This window comes from Mytilus galloprovincialis, chromosome 10 (genome assembly GCF_965363235.1).
Source record: "Mytilus galloprovincialis chromosome 10, xbMytGall1.hap1.1, whole genome shotgun sequence".
NCBI lineage: Eukaryota > Metazoa > Mollusca > Bivalvia > Mytilida > Mytilidae > Mytilus > Mytilus galloprovincialis.
The window spans coordinates 6,152,043-6,172,566 of record NC_134847.1 but is presented as its reverse complement, the minus strand read 5'-3'; the positions used below and the strand labels follow the sequence as shown (position 1 = coordinate 6,172,566).

The 20,524-nt window shown below is 31.3% G+C and overlaps 1 protein-coding gene across 1 annotated transcript; it reads right to left on the bottom strand.

Moving 5' to 3' along the window:
* Positions 1–893: 893 nt before the first annotated feature.
* Positions 894–12,806, bottom strand: LOC143049735 (uncharacterized). Its single transcript, XM_076223428.1, has 7 exons — positions 12,729–12,806; positions 8,754–8,984; positions 5,536–5,673; positions 4,509–4,615; positions 3,498–3,588; positions 1,740–1,980; positions 894–970 (listed from the first exon to the last, which is right to left on the bottom strand). Exons 1-7 carry the CDS (start codon positions 12,793–12,795, stop codon positions 931–933), a joined length of 915 nt encoding a protein of 304 aa, XP_076079543.1. The 5' UTR covers positions 12,796–12,806; the 3' UTR covers positions 894–930.
* Between the last annotated feature and the right edge of the window lie 7,718 nt (positions 12,807–20,524).

Genomic DNA, 20,524 nt, shown 5'->3' with positions numbered 1-20,524 from the left:
ATAGATAAAAAGTTCATCAGGTTAAGATATAGGTGTCTTGAAACAACAAACCCTTCTCATGGTTGAAAACCATAACCTTGTCCAAATATGACATATTTTTACGACAACTGTGACTACAATAAAAGACAAAAATCCTGAATTTTCCGAATAATATGAATTCAAAATAACATTATAATCTATCAAAAAGAATCAATCTAACGTATTCTTGTTAGCGCATCAAATGTCTTGCATTTAATACAAATAGACAAAGACTGACAATGTTTCTGATTTAGAGATGTTTTCGTTAATATCTATAGTTGGTCCAAGTACTTGAGCACGACATATTATTCAAAAGTGAATTTGGATATAAGATCTTCTATAAGAAGTCTTAACTCTCAACTAATTTTACCAGATAAAACTGGATTACAATTTTAGGCCAAATACGCCTATTTCAACATGTTTATGACTTCAAAGTGATGTCATAATTTGTATATCATATAACTAAAGTGTCCCCATATCATCCTATTAGTTCATCATTATAGCTATACAATTTTAAAAGAATTGAAGAATTTTACTATTTTTGTGTTTCCAGAGGTCAAATAATATCTTTTCACATACCGTATCCTTTAACAATATGAAATCATTCCTTTTTTTAAAAGATATGATATATTTGCAAAAGTGTTGTCATTTAGTAGTTTACATATTGATAAACTTAAAGAACATATTTTCTTTTCATAATTGGACATCTTTAATATTATTCGCATTTTATTTCATTTTTCGTCTATTTTCTGCCTTTTTTTTTTATCTAAACGTTATAGCTTTATTTTAGTTATCTATCAAATTGTTATTTCTGGGGTTTGCTAATTATTGTTCCTAAACTCTTTTGAATATTCATTTTTAATAGAAAAAAATAATTAAATAACACATTTTAATATCTCTGTATCAGTATCTTCAGCTAAAAATCTGTTCGGAATTAACAAAATCTGTAGCTCTGAAAATAAAATAATGATTGCCATTATGAATCGTATCAAGTGTACCATGAGATAACGTTCTGACCGTCCTTTACCATAAAAAGACAGTTATAAATACTTAAGACACAATCAAATTCAATATTCGATGAGAGATCGATAACACCATATTGAAAAACGAAATAGTCAAAATGTAAAACAACTGTATACAAAATAATACAAGGAAACGGGAAAATAGAGCAAAACGACACCAGTTTATATCCTGGTGGTTCTCATGGTTCTATGGAGAATAAGCTGATCCTTATACACATGTGGCACCAATTGAGTTGCTTATGATACGTATTTATTTGGTCATTGGTTTCATCCTGTAAGTTCACAATCAAAGAAAAGCAGTAGGATTTCGCTTCTATAATTGGATCATATCTGTTGTAATCAATGACAAAGATATTCTCTAACGCTCAACATATTCATGATAGTGTGCATAAAGCCTTCGAATGAATGACTTTATCTAAACCAAGTCGAACCCTGGGATTAATAGCCTCCTTGTAATCAGCGATCCTATATCAAGGGAATCCTGATAGAGAATGACAACTCTGTAATATCATATTAACTAGGAGCAATATACCACATGGAATTATGCAGACGCTGTTAGAGTGTAGCTTTATGGGAATGGAAAGCACACAATTGAATGCCTGTTAGACTGGAAATACGTCTTACTAAACCAAATGATTTCAAGTTTTGACTAATTTCAAAGTCCTTGTTGTGTGTTATCATCTTAATTCTGAAACTTACTGTTTTTCACAAATGAAATGAACATTTCTATCATAACAATCGTTGTCCGTCCAGTACAGGTTATCGCCATTTAGGAAACACATCAAGCAGTTCTTTTTGATAGAAAGTGACACATTATTATCTGGTTTACCTGGTCCCCAGGCTATGTAACCTTTTTGTGCGGTACCAGTTTCTGTCCAAAGCCATTGTCCTTCAAACACTAGATCTGTTGCTCCGATAAAAAAGTTTCTGAAACCTTCTCCTGTTAGTTAAAGACATTTTCACATTCATTGGGGCGTAAAAGCGTTGACCGAAGTACATTTTTTTTCTAAAAATGTGCGCACGGTTAACGCTTTTACAACCTATGAAATTACAAAATGAAGCATTCAATACTTATAATTACGTTTCTTAGGTAAGATCATTAAAACACGATTTCTATCAAGGTTTCCATTAATTTACCTGTGCACTTTATTGTGGGAGCTCGTGACATCATGCATATATCATTTTATTGTGTAATGAATGTTGATTTCATAAGGATGCGTGATTGATGTTAGCCAATGAAAATAACGTATCATGATGATATATACATCCAATGTAATTATATGAAATTGAAATACTCATTTTTCAATAATTTTTATTAAAAAACATTTATTTGAAAGCATTAATTTTTGGACGATAATTGCCTTATTATATCATACCAGATTTTCTGGGTGTTAAATCTCTATATATCAATGTCCTCGATGCTGTTTAACTTGGTACACATGATTTACTCTAGAATGTCATCATCAAACAGTTGGGTCAGTTCAACACGACAGGTGCCACATGTGGATCACCCCTAGATTTTGGTGGGGTTCGTGTTGCTTAGTCTTTAGTTTTCTATGTTTTGTCTTCTGTACTATTATTTGTCTGTTTGTCTTTTGTATTTGAGCCATGGCGTTGTCAGTTTATTTTCAATCTATGAGTTTGACTGTCTTTTCTAACCTCTATTGAATTTTTTCTGAAACTGTACTAGAACAACCGTAGAACTGTTCTGATATCCGCTGTTCTGTTGTAAAAGAGTTTGGACAGTTCTAGCTAAGAATATCGTCGTGAAAAATATTCATAATCATAATTGTTTGCCTGAGCGTCACTGATGATTCTTTTTAAACGAAACGAGCGCGTCTGGCCTACATAATTTGAATCTTTGTATCTATGATGAATTTTATTACGTTGTTTTACCCTACATTAGATTATGACAGTTCTACCCTTTTAACAGATTCTGGCAGTTCTACTTTAAAAGAAAGGTAAAGATAGTTATACCCCAGTACAGTTCTATACTAGAACTATTCTTCTATAGTAGAACTGTTCTTAAACTGTTTCGAACAGCTATAAAACAGATTTTACTGGCAGAAATGAAAAGAGATAAGAACCAATCCTGACTGTTTAATGAAAAATAAGTTATTCATGTTGTTACTTTGAATACTTGTAGTAATATCCTTAAAGCAGTATGATTTGTGTCAACTAAAAATCGTTTTATCTAACATAAACCACATCATCAACAAACTAAATTTCAAGTTCGTTTTTTGTTGTTGTGATATTTTGCGCGGGAAAAAGAATATGTAAGAAATGGTTGTCTATAGTTCCTTTAATGTGTCCACGTCTACAATGTACCTTTTTGTTTAAATCTATCTCATTGTAGACAGAACACGCGTCTGGCTTATAAAACTATAATCCTGGTACATTTGATAAATATCATTGACTTGTGCCAGTCTTATCTCTGTTTGCTCATATTTTACTAACCATCTAAGATGCTGATAATGTTTTTCATAAATGAATGTTTTTCTGCACTGTCATCTGTCGCTAAATACGCCTGATGAGATCTACATGCGTCCTACAAACACAATGTAAATATTAATTCAGTATTCTTCTCACTTGCACATTTGTCATTTGAATATCTTATTTTTAAACTTCATAGTTACCGTCTCATTGAATTTTGTCATGACTAGATCCATTGATCTTATAAACGTGTCTTAACGAGTTGTATGGTTTCAGAAACAGTTTATGACCAATAATAGCTTTCAATAAATCACATATAAAAAATATTAATGTCCCTCATAAGGGAGACAAGCCAAAAAGGGATCTCTAATTACAGGGTCAATCACGGGATTTTTTTCTTGGGAAAAGGGGGGGGGGGGAATAACACAAATTATAAGTACAAGGACGGTTTAATAAATTATCATTCACTAGTAGAACTAGTAGAAGTCAGTTTAATTTTGCAAACATGTTCTTTTTGCTAAACTTCGCTTTTACAAATTTGACTAGAAATCAATTCGACGTCATTTTGTTGTCGATTCATGTCTAGGCTCTCTTTTATATGAATTCAGTTAAGAATTCTGCATTTGCTCAGCAAGTTCAGTTAATGTCAGAAGGAAAAATGAAATAAAAGTCCATCAGGAATACCGATATCGCTCCCTATTTAGACAGATTTTTTTATAATGGTTTAAGGTAAAACGATGATAACGATGACAAATAAGGTTTTGATATACAATCAAAAGAAATATCGATATTTTAAAACTATTGTACATGAGGTTCAGATGCATATTGCTAATCTTCAAATATCATGTTGATGATGTAGTACTCCCCTGGTACTGGAAAGATTTCGTGATAAAATAAAATGATTTCATGCATTTATTTAATGTCATACATCTAGTTTAAGAGACAACATGAATCAGTTCGAAGTCCCATGAAGGCATAAAAAACGTGACAACCAATCATTCTATTTATATTAATGTAAACTTTATAGAAACTTACATGTGCCTCAAACCAATTTTTCTTTTCAGGACTAAACAAGAGACATTCGCCACGAAATTCTGCCCAGCCCTTAGGACACTTTGAAGTTGACGGCATATGTGTAATACCTGAAAAATAGTAAAAGTAAAGTCCTGTATTAAGGAAAAATTGTAAACGGTTTTAATCACACCATATTTCGTGCAAGACTAAATGCACCATAAACTGGTCATAAAAACTCACAAAATCAAACGTTTTCAATCAAGGGACCGAGTTAAAAAAAAAAAAACTCCAAACTTGATACAGGCGATATTAATTTCTATTTCCAACGTGCTTGAATAATTTAAGTTTATTGAATCAATTTTATGAGTAATATCGAGAAAAAAGTAAAAGAGCAGAAATACCGAACTCCAAAGAAAATCAAAAACAACAAGTCCCCAAAATGCCAAAACCAAAAGCTCAAACACATCAAACGAATGGAAAACAACTGGCATTTACCGGGCTTCGAACAGGCATATCACAGCGTAATCAAGGGCATGGGTTTCGTTTTAGACAAAATCGAGGTAGGATTTTTTTAATTGTTCTAAACATTTATAAAAGCGGAATATTGAAGATGTATATTTCAAAATTTTGCTTTGAAATAATCGCGCCCAAAAACTATGATTGCATTATTAACGTATAAAATATCACATTATGACTACATCAATATCAAAACGTATTCCATGACTTTAGTACCTTGAACATGTGTCTATATCCTATAAACATATACTAGTGACTGACCTCCACATAGATGAACTGAAACTTTGATTAGAATTGATAATAACAATGGGGATGTGTAAAAGAGACAACAACCCGACCAAAGGACAGAAAAAAGCAGAAGGCCACCAATGGATTCACAATAAACTCATCATAGATACCAGGATTGAAACTAATATAACACAGCGAGAAAATCTTTATTTCAAAATGTTCAAGTAAAATTTAGTATAAGTGACAGCTTTGAAATCAAATAGCCTGAACTGTGGATGTCAAACTTTATTGTCAAGGTACTTACTACAAAGGTTGCATGTCGCTTGGCAGAACATTTTCAAGCCGCTATTACATGCAGATTGATCGCACGCGACACGTGAATCATCCACACAGGATTGTACAGATTGTGTTGTAACTGTAGTAGCTTGAGGTCTAGTTGGTACTGAAAATATATGTGATATGTCACTATTTTAGAATGCAGCTATTGTCCTTACATGATACAGTACTACCTGTGACATTCTCTTATTCATGGTGGCCATAAAAATTATGTCCACCATGGTGGCCCTGTATGTCCATTATTATATTCTCTGTCATTTAATTAATACACAAGGTATTAATCAAAAACTAGTCAAGGATAAAGGGAAACCTTGACTGCATTGAAGTGTTAAAATTATATAACTTACAGGTCATGTGTCTCAGGTAAAATATACATGTATGTGTTTGTGAAATTTAATTACTGTCATTATGACAAGAAAATTCAAAAATAAAATGAAATAATATAACTAGGTGAATAAATAGCTGATTTTTTTTTAATTTGACTCATGAATTTTTGTTTTGACATTATACCTTTTTAATCAATTTAAGTTTTTTTTACATGTACTTTATGGTAGGTGAAGAATAAATGAATATTATCTTCTAATATAATGCCAACTTTCCCAATGCCTGCCTTTTTCTATTGAAAAGTTGTTTCTCAAATTAATTTTCTTAAAGCAAATTAATTTTCTTAAAGCAAATTAATTTTCTTAAATCAAAATGATTTATACTTAAATCATAGTAGATAGACTTATCTGCATTCAATACTGTTTTACAAATGTTAAAGATTGTCTTTAGAACTTATTCTAAATAAAATTTAGGCAATTCCTTATTTCTCTATTGAATAAATATATTCAAAATATTAATTTATTCAACATAATTTGATAATATTTGTATTGTCATATAAACATATGGTATTTAGTTTGTGACAAAAAAAAACCAAACAAACAAACAATTATAATGCAAAGAATTAACATTTCTATAAGAAATTAAAAACACATGGATTTTTTTTTAGGTTTCTGCCCTCAGTTCTAATAATGACTATTTTATAAGGGAGCCAATATTTTCAACATATTCATGTAATAAGGTTTAGCATTTCTTTCACTTTTTGTTCTTGGGTAAGGGACAATATTATGAGAAGGTAAACAATTTTCAAATAGATTATCTCAAGTTATTTTGTTAATTTTACCATTAAGGAAGGAGTGGTCTTCATTGTCCAGCAAGTGGCACAGTTTACATATTCTATCTTTTCTAGGAATTTTATATTGTCCACTATTTACTATTTCTAAATTATGAACACTAACTCTCTATGGCATGTATGTGACACATTTGAGTATACAGTTTTTACCAAAGTTTTTATTCTTAAATCTATTTTCAAAAATGTAACGTTCTTATATTTTTCTATAAATTGATTTTTCATCAAGGGTTTTAAAGTCTTAAGTCATTCAAGTCCCTGAAATTGTTAACTTTATATAAAAGGCCTGGGTTTAGGGAAATATTTGCAAATGTATACCAAAAATATGTATCATACCAGTCTATATAAGTGTATTTTGTCAAATTTTGGCTTTTAACTGACAGATATTAGCCAAACTGAAGATGTCATATTTAACATGTTTAATAAGTTCACATGTGTTTCAAAAAGGCAAAGCAAGACAGTTTTTTTCTTTAAATATTTTTTTGGAAAATAAGTCTCTTTAACATGTCCATTATTTTAACTCCTGATTTCAGTTTTTTTTTTAAAAGATAGACAAAAAATAAGTTTTTTCCAACTAAAACAATGTCTTATTTTACATTTTCAAAAAAAGGTGAAATGTCAATTTTGAAAGAAACCTAAGTTACCTGTACAGCTAAATTTTAAAGAAACATACAAGTTCATTACAAGTTGAAAACTTCAACCCTGATTGATTACAACAGGTAATATTATTAGATAAAACATCAGCCTATGTTTCATGACCCCAATAAATTGCCAACATCTCAAGATTGAATATCCCAATAAATGGCCACCATTGGATGTTGACCATGCAAGAGGGTGGACATAACTAAGAGAATGTCACAGGCTGTACTGTATGTGAGTTCACAAATATTTTCGTAGATCTGTAGGTTCTATTGAAAGTAATATCGAAAAATTCAATTTAGCACTAACTTTTTTTTTACCGTACAATTTGTGGAACTTATGGAACTAGTGAATCCGGAACTACACAGCCTGGTTTGTGGTTTTCAACTAGATTGATTTTCTTTGTTGATGCTTTGTTTGACTACTTTCCTGATTTAATCACTTCCCTGAGTCAATGTCACCAATCACAACTATAAGTAACATATGGAATCTTGAAACGAATACTTTTCAAAACTGTATAAATAACCGACTTTTTGATAAAATAAATTGTATGGTTGACTTGGTGTTAATTTGATACAAGAAAACTGCAATATAAAATTTTATAAGTAAAGAGGACATTTTTATCTCGCCTGTTTTTCTCTTGATAGGAGCGAGAATGTAACACAAGGACCTTACTTGTGCTCTCCTGTGCTACTTAGGTAATTGTTGTAACAGGAAATTGGAAATAAATTATGAGTTTTGAACAGCGGTATACTACTGTTGCCTTTATTTGTTAGTGTTGTTGAGTTTCCAAATGAATTGTCAGTAACTAATTTTTCATTCTGAATTATTTCAACGACCAAATAGCCATAACGTATCCAGAAAGAATATAAACGTCTTCTTTTTTCTTTGCGCTTAGCCCATTGCCAAGCATAATTCTTGACTGAATTCGTCAGATTTTAAAGTTGTTTCCACTTTTTCTAAATTGATAGTGTTACGCTCGAAAAAATGCAAAGTGTAATGTATGTGTGAAAAATAAACTTTCAATTGCTGAATGGTTCTAAATGCTAATATATAATAAAAGTTGCGTATATCTTCTTTTGTCACAACCCAAGTTCATAGGAGATATATTTTGTGGAATCGAATCCCAAAGTTTTGTAATAAGAGATGAACTCATGTTCTGTAATCCTTTTCTTTGTAACTTTTGAGTCGATTATTTTCCATTGACAGTTGTATAAGAAGACAGATGCCAATGATATGTACCGAACAACTATTCAAATACGAAAATCAAATATGTGCAAGCTTCAACCATGTGAACTGTTCTATAAAATCAATGAGTGGTATATGGACTGATTCTTAAAATCAAAATATATCGATTATGCCAACATAAAACTTACAGTTAGTACACCCTCCACACGACCGTTCTTCATATTCATCTTTATAATACTGCTGTCTTGTAATATTACAAGACTGCAAGCATTCATCAAAAGATACGTATTCGGTTTTACAACAAATTGGTTTTAATCTGTATCTTACACCTCCACAAGTGGAATTACATGCTGTCCACGCCATCCAAGGATAAAATTCGCATGTATTCAGTCCGTTCTGGCAACTGTGTTCGGCATTTACTAAGGAGATATATAAAAATATGAAGATACAATAAAGTAATTTAATCATTCCATAAAGTATTCGTCAAATTATTTTACAAATTATTTAAGTATATACGAAATTCACCGATTAACGGGGAGAAGTATGATCAACGTACTAATAATACATAGGAATCAACGAAAATACTGGATATTACAGCAAATTACAAACTATCGACGCTGGAATACGCCGAAAAATAACATGCAGTCATACAATGAACAAACAAAGAAAATTAGATCAATCAAGAAACGAAAAAGACAAATGTCGTGTTACAAGCACAAATCGTGGTGAGGCAAAACCAGTTTTATATTCGCATCGCCTCATACCTAAATATGCCGTATGTAGTAAAACAAGCAATTTGTATTTATTTTTGGTTATGTATGCATTTACCCCTAATTGTTTTGTTTTGTTCTTATTTACATGTGTTCTATACTTGTAGGTATGAGTTCTATCGATCTTTCTTGGTTTTGTTTCCATTAATAGACCTCATCGCGGAAATTTTACTATTCTAATGCTATATTTTGTCGATATGTTATTTGTTATATATTAGGAATTTTAACGATGTTCAGTTATTGTTAATCGATTATGAAGAGACCATCCAGAATTTATTACACAGAAAATAGACCAAAAATAAATACCACCTCACGTAATAAACAAATATATAGAGAATAATACATGGCAAAATCCGTATGATATGTCGTATCATCCAGAGACACCAATATCATTCCAAGGGCCTTTAGGCCCGAGGGATGATATTGGTCGAGGGTGATACGGCATGTGATACGGATTTTGCCATGTATTATTCTTTATGTTTTATACGCTTTATCATATATTTAAACAGAAGAGTATTATATTATATGAACTGTTTTCTGATCCATAGCACTGGGTTACCTTCAGTTCTACTTTTTTCTTGTTTCAAAGGCCTTAAAAGAACTGATCAATTACTTATCCGAGGCACCTAGGTTACCTTACAATTTGCGTGCTGTTGTTTTAAGAATATTTTGTTTATTATTGTATTTTTGTGTGTGTTTTTTTTTTAATAGTTCCATTTAGTGTGACAAAAAATAAGAAAACTTGACGTTTGTGACGTCACATACCAAACAATGACGTCATTCAATAAATTGTTTCACGCCCGAATGACCGTTCTATTGGACCTATTTGAGGAGAATTTTTCTTAAGCAAAAAAAAAACAAAAACAAAACTGACTTCATGTAAAAAAAAAATTAAAAAAAAAGTAGGGGTGTGATAAAGGGTATGCGATAAAGGGTGCGCATCAAAGCTGTGCGATATGGATTAAACTGCATGCTATTTATCAAATATGCAAAACTACTGTATTTACTACTAAACATATGATAAATATCAATATTGTTTTTTTAAACTTTGAAGAAAACAATTTTATGGAGACTGATATATACTATCAATTATTTCTGTCAGTAATTAACAAACATTTTCTCATTGAATTGGAAAGAATAAAGCAACTGATAGACTTACAGGTCAGGGGAAAGAGGCTCATAAAAAAAATTCATAGACCGAAAGGGACTGGTATCACATCCGTGAAATTTCTTTTAAGCTAGTAAAGTCCAACGCAACTGGCCTAGATGATGTTGGCCAATTTGTCTTAAAGATATCATCACAAAATAAAGCCATTTAATTAACTTAAGTATACTAGAAAATATTGCCCCAGAAAATTAAGAAAACAATAACTAGAGGTAATACAATATTTAAAGTGGCGATATAAATAAACGAGGAAACTAAAGACCTATATCAACACATCCAAGTATATCTAAAGTATTTGAAGAAAACATGTTGCAAAACATTTGTATCTGTATTTGTCACAATATAAACTATTACACGAGGCTTAATCCGATTTTAGATCAAACCACTCATGCCACACAGCCCCTAACCAAATTCATAGATTACTGGCTTAAATATATTAACGAATGCAATGTTGTAGGTCAGGTCTTTTTTTCATGTGATCTTCTTGATTGTTTTTTTTTTTCTTCCATATTTGCAATGTATACAAAGTATCAGTACATTCAGTGAAAACGTTCAAGTCATACTTCTCTAAAAGACGTCAAAAAGTATATTCAGGTGACACCGCTTCAGATTCTGATCAAATAATGGGTTTCTGAATTATCCATTTTTCTAGAATTTCTATTTAATGACTAAAATAAATCATATGGAAACAATCTAAAAACTTACAGAAAGGTTTAATAAGATACCAAAAACAAACTGTTTTATTATGTGATTTCAATCGATAAATGATATATAGATTTAATAAATAAGATTCAGTAATAGTAGTCTAATTATTGAACAAGAAATGCATCGTAGATTACCTCACATCTTTACAATAAAGAGAAAGAGAATTTAAATTTTGCTCTAAAATGTCAAATTTTAGAAAAACATAAGAAGTAAAGAGTATGCTCCAATTTCAACCAAATGTCTGATGATGAAATAAATGCATCTATGTTTTACATTTAATGTGTATGAAATAACTAAATTATTTCTAAAAGGGGGTTAATGATTAATAAGTACTAGGAAATGGTACTTATACTTGTCTAGCTGACAATAAAAGCTAGAATTAGGTAATACAAATTTGTTATTATTTTCTATTTGTTTTAATTTTTATTACTAATATATTTGTTTTGTAATATTTCATATCAATATCATTAAGAAAATTGTACTTTAACTTTTAAATTCGCAAAAGTATCACCTCCTCACAAACTTTTAAATATTTGAAATACTAATATGATATGAATGTTGGTAAACTTCGAATATTGTATGTTTGTAAACATTGTTATGTTTATCTTGGTAACAACCCAATATTTGGATTTTACATCAATTAAATGATTTGATTTAATTTGATATGATTTGGTGAAATTCATTATTTATAAATGTTATACTGGAGGCACCAATACTCACACCCACGTAAAGAGCTAAAATGGTTCAATTTCAAATCAATGATTGATATTATCAATTGATTCTTCTTCATAAAGTTCTCAATGATAAAGCAACTAATTACCTTAAAGAATTATGTTGTCCAATTGTCAACCTAAATAAACAATATTTAGACAGGGCTTCAGCTTGTATACATTATACTCTGCATTATACTTAATATCCAATAACATTTAAGTATGTTATATAAAAACTGAAGCCCCGCCTATTTATTGATTGCAGATGTCAATCGTTATTAGTTAGAATGCTTGAGCAAACACTTATACGAAGCAAGCAAGCCTAACAAACATTTATACTATAAGCATTCGGAAGAGAGCTCTTAATATCTCATGGAATATTTGTTTTTACAATTCATTGGTCATTGTTCAATGTATGTATAGAGAAAGGCATTTGTTCTTTTTTTCTTAAAACTGGTTGCTATGTGATCTAGATCTGGACTCATATATCAACGCGTTTAATACATTTTTATCTTGCCCTTTTTTTCGGAGACTTGGACATACCACATATTTTTTGTACAAAGTATATATGTGCATTAGAATTATTGCACCTATTTTGTTTTTTAAAAAGAATAGGCTCAATGGCTCCATAACCTTACTTGGTACAACAACGGACGAAAACGTTTACTTTTTTACGTGACGGCAATTGATAAAAAAAACATATCGAAATTATCTCAAACTACTTATGTGCTCTTTGCATTTGGAATCTGTAAACGATTCGTAATGGGAACGTGAGGTAGAAAAAAATATATTTTAGAAATACGTTACTCTTACCGATAACAATCGCAGACAAACATAGAATAAACATCTCCATAATTTTCCTTGCGTAATGTCTGATCATGCAGGTTGTGACCTACACTGGAATCTTTATACCTATCATGTACACTGCTATCTTAATGAAAACTGTGATAAGATACTATTTCCGATAGTTTATGAAAGAAGCGGGTTCATTCAGACCTACATTTGACATTTTAGCATACATTATGTATAATATCATATCTTACATTCAATATTTACTTCAAAATAATACAACCAACTTTTGCGATATGAGACCTTTTGATTATTTTGTAGTTGTTTTATTAATTGATAGCTTCAGTAGTAAAATAATGTTCCATAATTTTGTTGTTTTTGAAAATCAAATGCAAAACATTCAACTGGTGCCACATGTGGAGCAGGATCTGCATACCCTACCGGAGCACCTGAGATCACCCCTAATTTTTGGTGGGGTTCGTTTTGCTTATTCTTTAGTTTTCTATGTTGTGTCATGTGTACTATAGTTTGTCTGTTTGTCTTTTTATTTTTAACCATGGTGCTGTCAGTTTATTTTCGATTTATGATTTTGACTGTCCCTCTGGTATTTTTCGTCCACCTTTTATTGTAGAAGGAGGTGGAGTACAGACTGACGAAGAATTCATTTGTCAAAAGCCGTCTGAGACACAAACCATTATTATTTTGTTTTATTATATTGACTATTCGTATACTAAGACGTTGTCTTATAAGTTGAAACTTTTGATAAGTTTAAACTCTACATATGACAATAAATGGGTAAATTAATTGGATTATTTTAATATTGGAACAATGTTTACACTGTGAATGTTATTTCTGTCGTAGGTCTGTTAAATTTTGTAATTGCCATTTTAGCAACTAATTGATGCACAATTACCAAAAGATGTTTCTGTTCTGTAGCATTTTACTAAAAGGCTGAACCATGTTTAACATTTATTATAGTTAAAAGTTATCTAAGTTTATCGAATACTAGTAAGGCTAACATTTTTACCATTTTGATGTAAAGTATCTGATAAACTTTACCTGATATTCTTAAAAGGACCTTTCCGAAAGGTTACCAAAAGCAAATTTTTATGAATTGAGTGTATAACAGTGAGTTATTCAAATCATTGTCCGAGTTTTGAAACATAAATAAATATAATGCTATACAAAACAATACAATTCAAATTATTGCAGCATAATCAAACAGACAATGCTTAAAAACATCAATCAATCTTCAGGGGCGGATCCAACCATTTAAAAAAAAAGGGGGGGTTCCTAACCCAGGACAAAAGGGGGGTTCCAATTACATGTCCCCATTCAAATGCATTGATCGTCTAAAAAAGGGGGTTCCAACCCCCGGAACCCCCCTCTGGATCCGCGCCTGATCTTCTTCTATATTAACCAAAATAAATGGGTTTGATATATAAGTGAACGATACATTGATTGTATTCTTTGAATAGATTTGCGTGGCAAAGATACAACTTTCCAACACACACATTCAGAGTTACTGAATGTTATTCGTTATGGTAATACCCTCTCCTCTCAAAAATAACAACAACAAAAAACAAAAACAAAAGATAAAATAGAATTTAAAAAAATAACAGCGATCTCTAATCGACTTAAAAGAAATCAAATATGAAGACCAAACAAAATATCAAAATATCACATCATTAACTAAAAATTATATCGTGTCAAAGACGTACAAATTACCAACATATTCAGGACTAAGTTCAGGCGCACAAAACATGCGACAGCGTTTTATAAGTCTTAAAAAGTTAGTTTTAAAAGTACGAAAAATAGAAAAAGATTACAAAACCAAAACTTTGTCCAGGAAAAGGGAAATCGAGAAACAAATTCTGACCTTGTAACATGAAACAAAATAAAGAAATGACATTGTATCATAAAACAAAACAACGATATTTGATCAACACGGACCCAATTGAACTCCAGTGCTCAGCAATTCCCGATTCTTGTAAGAAATCCAAATGTCATTTTCGGAAACGGGGGAAGGACTCTTCGACAAAAGGAAAATATGTTGATTTTAGGGGACACGGACAATTATATCTGTCAATCAGTTTGTGATGACGATTATATAATTGAATGAGGGAACACACAATTTGTTGTACTCCGAACCCCTGCTTGGCACTGTTCAAAAAGACTTTGCAATGACAAGCTCTGTAGTAACTAACGTGTTGAAATATAATTTACACACGCAGGTACGTACTGCTCAAATAGTGTTACATGAGAACGAGAAGTCAATCAATCACATTCCCAATTCATCAAGGAAATACGTAATATTTAACAAGGTATCTTGAAGCGGAGTAGTCCCTCGTTGTTTACAATAGCAATGTGATCTTTTCCTTTTACCTTTGAAATCAATATGTTTTCACCCCGCTAGATGTTGCATATGTACATCTGATAAGATCAAGATCAGTAAGAAAACACTGACTCGATCGTGTTTACAAGTGTGTAACGGAAGGACAGTTGAGTAATTATGTTTCAAATATTTCGAAAATTTCATAAAAAAAATTTACACAAACAAATTAATAGTTATTAGCATGATCAATTCAACTTGAAATGTCGTGTAAAAACATGTTATAAGAATATTATAATATGATAATGACAGACAAAAATATTTATTTAATTTTTTGTTGGATATATCTTCTGTCAAATCGAGTATGTTAACGTGATGATAACCATAATGTTTTTGTCTTTGAGACGATCCCTTCATTTTACCTGTAAACTGTAGGTGTTATTAGTCGGTGTCGACAGTTCATTTTGTTGAAATAATCTGATAGTAAAACATTGATTCAAGAAAAAAAATGGTAAGATAAACTCATGATTATTTAACATATAAAAATCAGAAAAGATTGATACTAAACAAGCCTTTTGTTTCTTATCAATTAATATATAGGCGTATCGTTTACATCTCTATTCACCTTCCTGGTTGCCATAGTCATTTGACTTCATATTTATAATTGAGATTATTTGCATGATTTTCTGTTTGCAGTCTATTTCATTGCAAAGAAATTCTTAAAGGTAAAATAAAAAGACTAAAAATTAAATGTGTCAAAACAACATAGATTCTTTCACCGCGTATAACCATGTAAACAAAGGATCACAGATTAAAAACAAAGACACGTTACTTACAAGCTGTGTCTCTTATCTTTTATGTACCTGTGTCGCTGTTAGCAGCGGTATACTACTGTTGCCTTTATTTAGAACATTGTTTTTTCTGATCAAAACAGATGGGGACAATGAAAATATGTTTTAATTCTTTTCAACATGTTAAAGACTCTTCTTACACACGTTACATTTTTAGATTTATCTCACTCTCTAATATTCAAACAAAGATTAAGCGAGGACAGATGTTTCCACTAAGACATAAAGAACCAAGGAAATCAATTCATCCAACAGTTCAATTATAAGTTGTTTTGATAGAGTTTTATATTGACATGTTTGAACTCTTGTTATTTCTTTTTTGATGTTGTCCTTTGAAATCCTACTAAGTCATGTAGAATCATATTCAAAACAGTGTAGCTTCTGCCATTGGATGACGACCTTAATTATCCTATTGACTGGGACAGATTAGGTGAACATTTGTATGTAATGACCGCTGCTCACTACACACTTATTATACATGTTATAGACATTTAAAACAAAAGGTTCTCAACGCCTAAATAAATGAATTAAAAAAATCAAGAATAACCTTTATGCTTTCATTTATATTGAATATTGATATAAATCAAAACATGTTTTTCTTGATTAGTTTTTCGAATTGTTTTATTTAGGTATTGAGAACCCATGGTGACCCTACAGTTCAAATGTCTTTAACAAGTACATAGTGAACACTGGTCGGTACAGACAAATGTTCACTTAATCTGTCCCAGTCAATGGGATAATTTAGGTCGTCAATCAATGACCATAGCTATTCTGTTTTGAATATGATTATTTATTTCAAGTGCAAAAAATTGTCTTCTGTGTTTATACTGCAATATATATGACAAAGATAGTGAGTGTGATTGCGGTTTTAGTTCTTAAATTCGTTAGATTTAACTTCTTTCTTCTGAAAGACTACCAAATTTCTGATATTTGCATTTAATAAATATTTACAGATTATGGCTGTGCAAGGAACTGCAGTTGTCTATTGTGATCCATGTACATACAATAAACTAACAGCGCAGGTTCAGTTCTTGTGTCTGTCATGCGAGGAGGGATTATGCAAATCATGTTCAGATAGTCACAAAGGAATGAAAGCAACAAGAAATCATAGAATAATTACGTATGAAAAAAGCAAAGAGGTTACTTCTTTATGTCACTTGATTTCACAGCAGTGTAAACAACACAATAAACTCCTTGACCTTTATTGTCCTACTCATGACGAACCTGTTTGCTCCTTATGTATTTCAAAGAATCATAGAGAGTGCAAAGATATGGTTTCAATAGACGATGTAGCAAAAGATGTTATTTCGTCTACGTCGTATTCGAATCTTCAGAGGAATATCAGTAATCTTGAAGAAAATCTATTAAAGGTCAAGACAAAACGCCAGCAGAACTTAACAAGAATGTGTCCTCAGTACACGAATGCCCCACTCGCACTATCATTTTCCATGTTCAGTGAACCGTGAAATTGGGGGTAAAAACTCTAATTTGGCATTAAAATTAGAAAGATCATATCATAGGGGACATGTGTACTAAGTTTGAAGTCGATTGGACTTAAACTTCATCAAAAACTACCTTGACCAAAAACTTTAACCTGAAGCGGGACAGACGGACGGACGAACGAACGGACGGACGGACGGACGGACGGACGCACAGACCAGAAAACATAATGCCCCTCTACTATCGTAGGTGGGGCATAAAAATCGTTGAAACCCAGGAATCTTCGATTCGGTCATCAGTAAAAGAAATGAGAAAAAAGTGTGATGAGCATTTGGATAAGTTAGAAAAAGACTTTTTACAACAACTGGGTGAAACAGCAGAATCTTGCAAAACTAATATCAAGTCATCATTAGCCGATCTAGAATCAAGAGTATCAGTAGCATGCGATATGAATACCAATGTTTCACAACTAAACGAGGTTGCAACAGATGTCCAGATGTTTCTTGCCATAAGAGAAATAGAAAATTTGGTAAAGATGGAACATGACTGGTTGCAAGAATCCCTATGTCAGAACAAGATATATGAATTGTCTTTAGATCTCAATATGGTTCCAATAAATATTCACTCGACGTTTAAGTCTTTTGGCTCTGTCACAATCTCCAATAAGACATCTGATGTTGAACTTGTTGAGCCTACAGAAGGATCAGCACAAATATCAATAGAACCAACTAATCGAAATATAGAAAAATACAAGCTTAGTGAAAAGATACGGACTACTTGTTCCTACGAATTCCAGGCTAAAAGCCATAATTATGTATGTCTGATAAGCAGTAATGGCGATTTGATAATCGCAAACGCAGACAGCAAAATAGAAATTTACAGTGAGCTTGGGCAGTTTAAGTTGGGGATCCATTTGCCTGGTATTCCAAGTGACATGACAGAAATATCAAAAGACTACATTGCAGTCGCATATGGGAACGGTATGAAATTTGAGATAGCCAGTTTAGAAAAATACAAATACAAAACCATCTAAAAAAATTATTACTCCTTATACCTGTTGGGGTATATCATATTGTGATAATAAATTAGCAGTGAAGATATCATCTGTGGGAATCTATCTTTATGATGTGAATGGCAAATTATTAAAAAATATTGAAACTGTTGAAAAAATAAATTATTTCTATAATATAGCTATGATGAAAAACATTTACTTTTCATGGAGAGAGGAAAATGCAGTTCATTGCTGTGACCAACATGGAAATGAGGTATGGATGTACCAAAACGACAATCTACAAGATCCTAAAGGGATAACAACAGACCGTTATGGAAATATATTTGTTGTTGGGAGTTCATCAAAAAACTTATTCATAATTTCTCAAGGTGGACAAGGTAGAGAAATATTGAAGATGAAACAGACACCTATTGCTGTCTTTTGTGATAAAGTAAACAATCAGCTCTTAGTACGGACCTGTAAAAATATTTTCCTTTTTGATATAACTTTTGAACAGTAGATATAGATGTTGCTTTCAAGAAGAAAGATATAACTAAATTTATAATTTTTTTTATACCCTAGTGTCAGTAGTTCTAGTTTAATGTAGTCTTTGACCACAGTGTTTGTTTTGTTGTTTTTTTTATTTAGAGAATTTTAGAGAAATATTAAAAATCTCATTATTGGAATTTCAACAATTGGCAAGTGCATAACTAAATAAAGTAACTGTGTTGTCATTATTTTCTGAATTTAACGGCGAATAGATGAAAAATTCGTAAGGGTTCCACAGAACCCGGTGTCTCGCCTACTTTTTCTGTTAATCGCAGACACAACAAAAATGAGGAAAAACATCAATAAAAATTTCCCTCACGATACTGTCTTTTGATTGAAAGAAGCTTCCAAGTTTGGTAAAAAAATCCAGGATAGTTTATGAATCTAATAAATGTTTTATAAACTTTAACTGCAGACTGTATGTAATGTTAACTGGAAGAAAAACTAAGTCCATTTATAAGTAAAATACGGAAAAAGTGAATTTTTTTTTTACAAAATTTACTTCTGAATAATATCTTATGATCAGAAATAACTTTTTGTCTAAGTTTGGTAGAAATCCAGGATAGTTTAAGAACATTATAAAAATTTTAAAAACTTAAACCACAGAGTGAATGTTTTGTTTCTGGCAAAAAAACTAAGTCCATTTATAAGTAAAATACGGAAAAGTGAAAATTTATTTTTACAAAATTTTCTTCTTGATACTATCTTATGATCATAAACAAGCTTCTGTCCAAGTTTGGTAGAAATCCAGGATAGTTTAAGAACATTATAAAAATTTTAAAAACTTAAACCACAGAGTGAATGTTTTGTTTCCTCGCAGAAAAACTAAGTCCATTTATAAGTAAAATACAGAAAAAATGGAATTTTATTTTTACAAAATTTACTTCTGGATACTTTCTTATGATCATAAACAAGCTTCTGTCCAAGTTTGGTGGAAATTCAGTATAGTTTAAGAAAGTTATTAAAATTTCAAAAACTTTAACCACAGAGTGAATATTTGTGGACGCCGCCGACGACGACGACGCCGACGACGACGGAATGTAGGATCGCTTAGTCTCGCTTTTTCGACTAAAGTCGAAGGCTCGACAATAAAATGGTGTATAAAGTTTCTGAAAGTTATTAGAACACAAAATTAGTTTGTTTCATGTTCGGTCTTCAACATAGAGTACAGTGCCATCTCAAATCCGGAGTGATCACATAGATCCAGAATGACTAAATCAAAAATTGTTATGAAAAGCTGTATCACTATACATAATTCATCTCAAAGATGTTGATTTATAGAGTTTTATTTATGAGAATAACAAAATGATCATTTAGAGTTGTTCTGTCACTATGTGGAAACTTCAGTATGTGTTGTTTTCTATCCAATACAATAAAGTGGATTCTGTCTGATTTAAAAAACATAAATAAAGGGTCTGCCAAGATCCTACCAATATAAAGCAAATAGATGTGGTTTTTAATGATAAAACTATCCACCAGTGACCAAATATGTGGTTGTAAGCAACTATATGGTGTGTATGGTATTTGACAATGAGCAAAACCTATGCCATGTATAGAAAGCTATATATGTCTTGCCTTGCTTATCATTTTTGTGATTTAAAGTGTCTATTAATCTATTATTATTTTTAACCAAAATACCCCCAAAAATGGTAAAAATTTA

Excerpts from the sequence above, each read along its gene's own strand:
- LOC143049735 (XM_076223428.1), bottom strand. The coding sequence starts at position 12,795 with ATGATCAGACATTACGCAAGGAAAATTATGGAGATGTTTATTCTATGT. Across the intron at positions 5,674-8,753 it reads GTGTGGAGGGTGTACTAACT|TACCAACTAGACCTCAAGCT; the intron begins GTAAGTTTTATG and ends ATATATTTTCAG. Across the intron at positions 971-1,739 it reads CATTTCATTTGTGAAAAACA|AGCTACAGATTTTGTTAATT; the intron begins GTAAGTTTCAGA and ends TTTTATTTTCAG.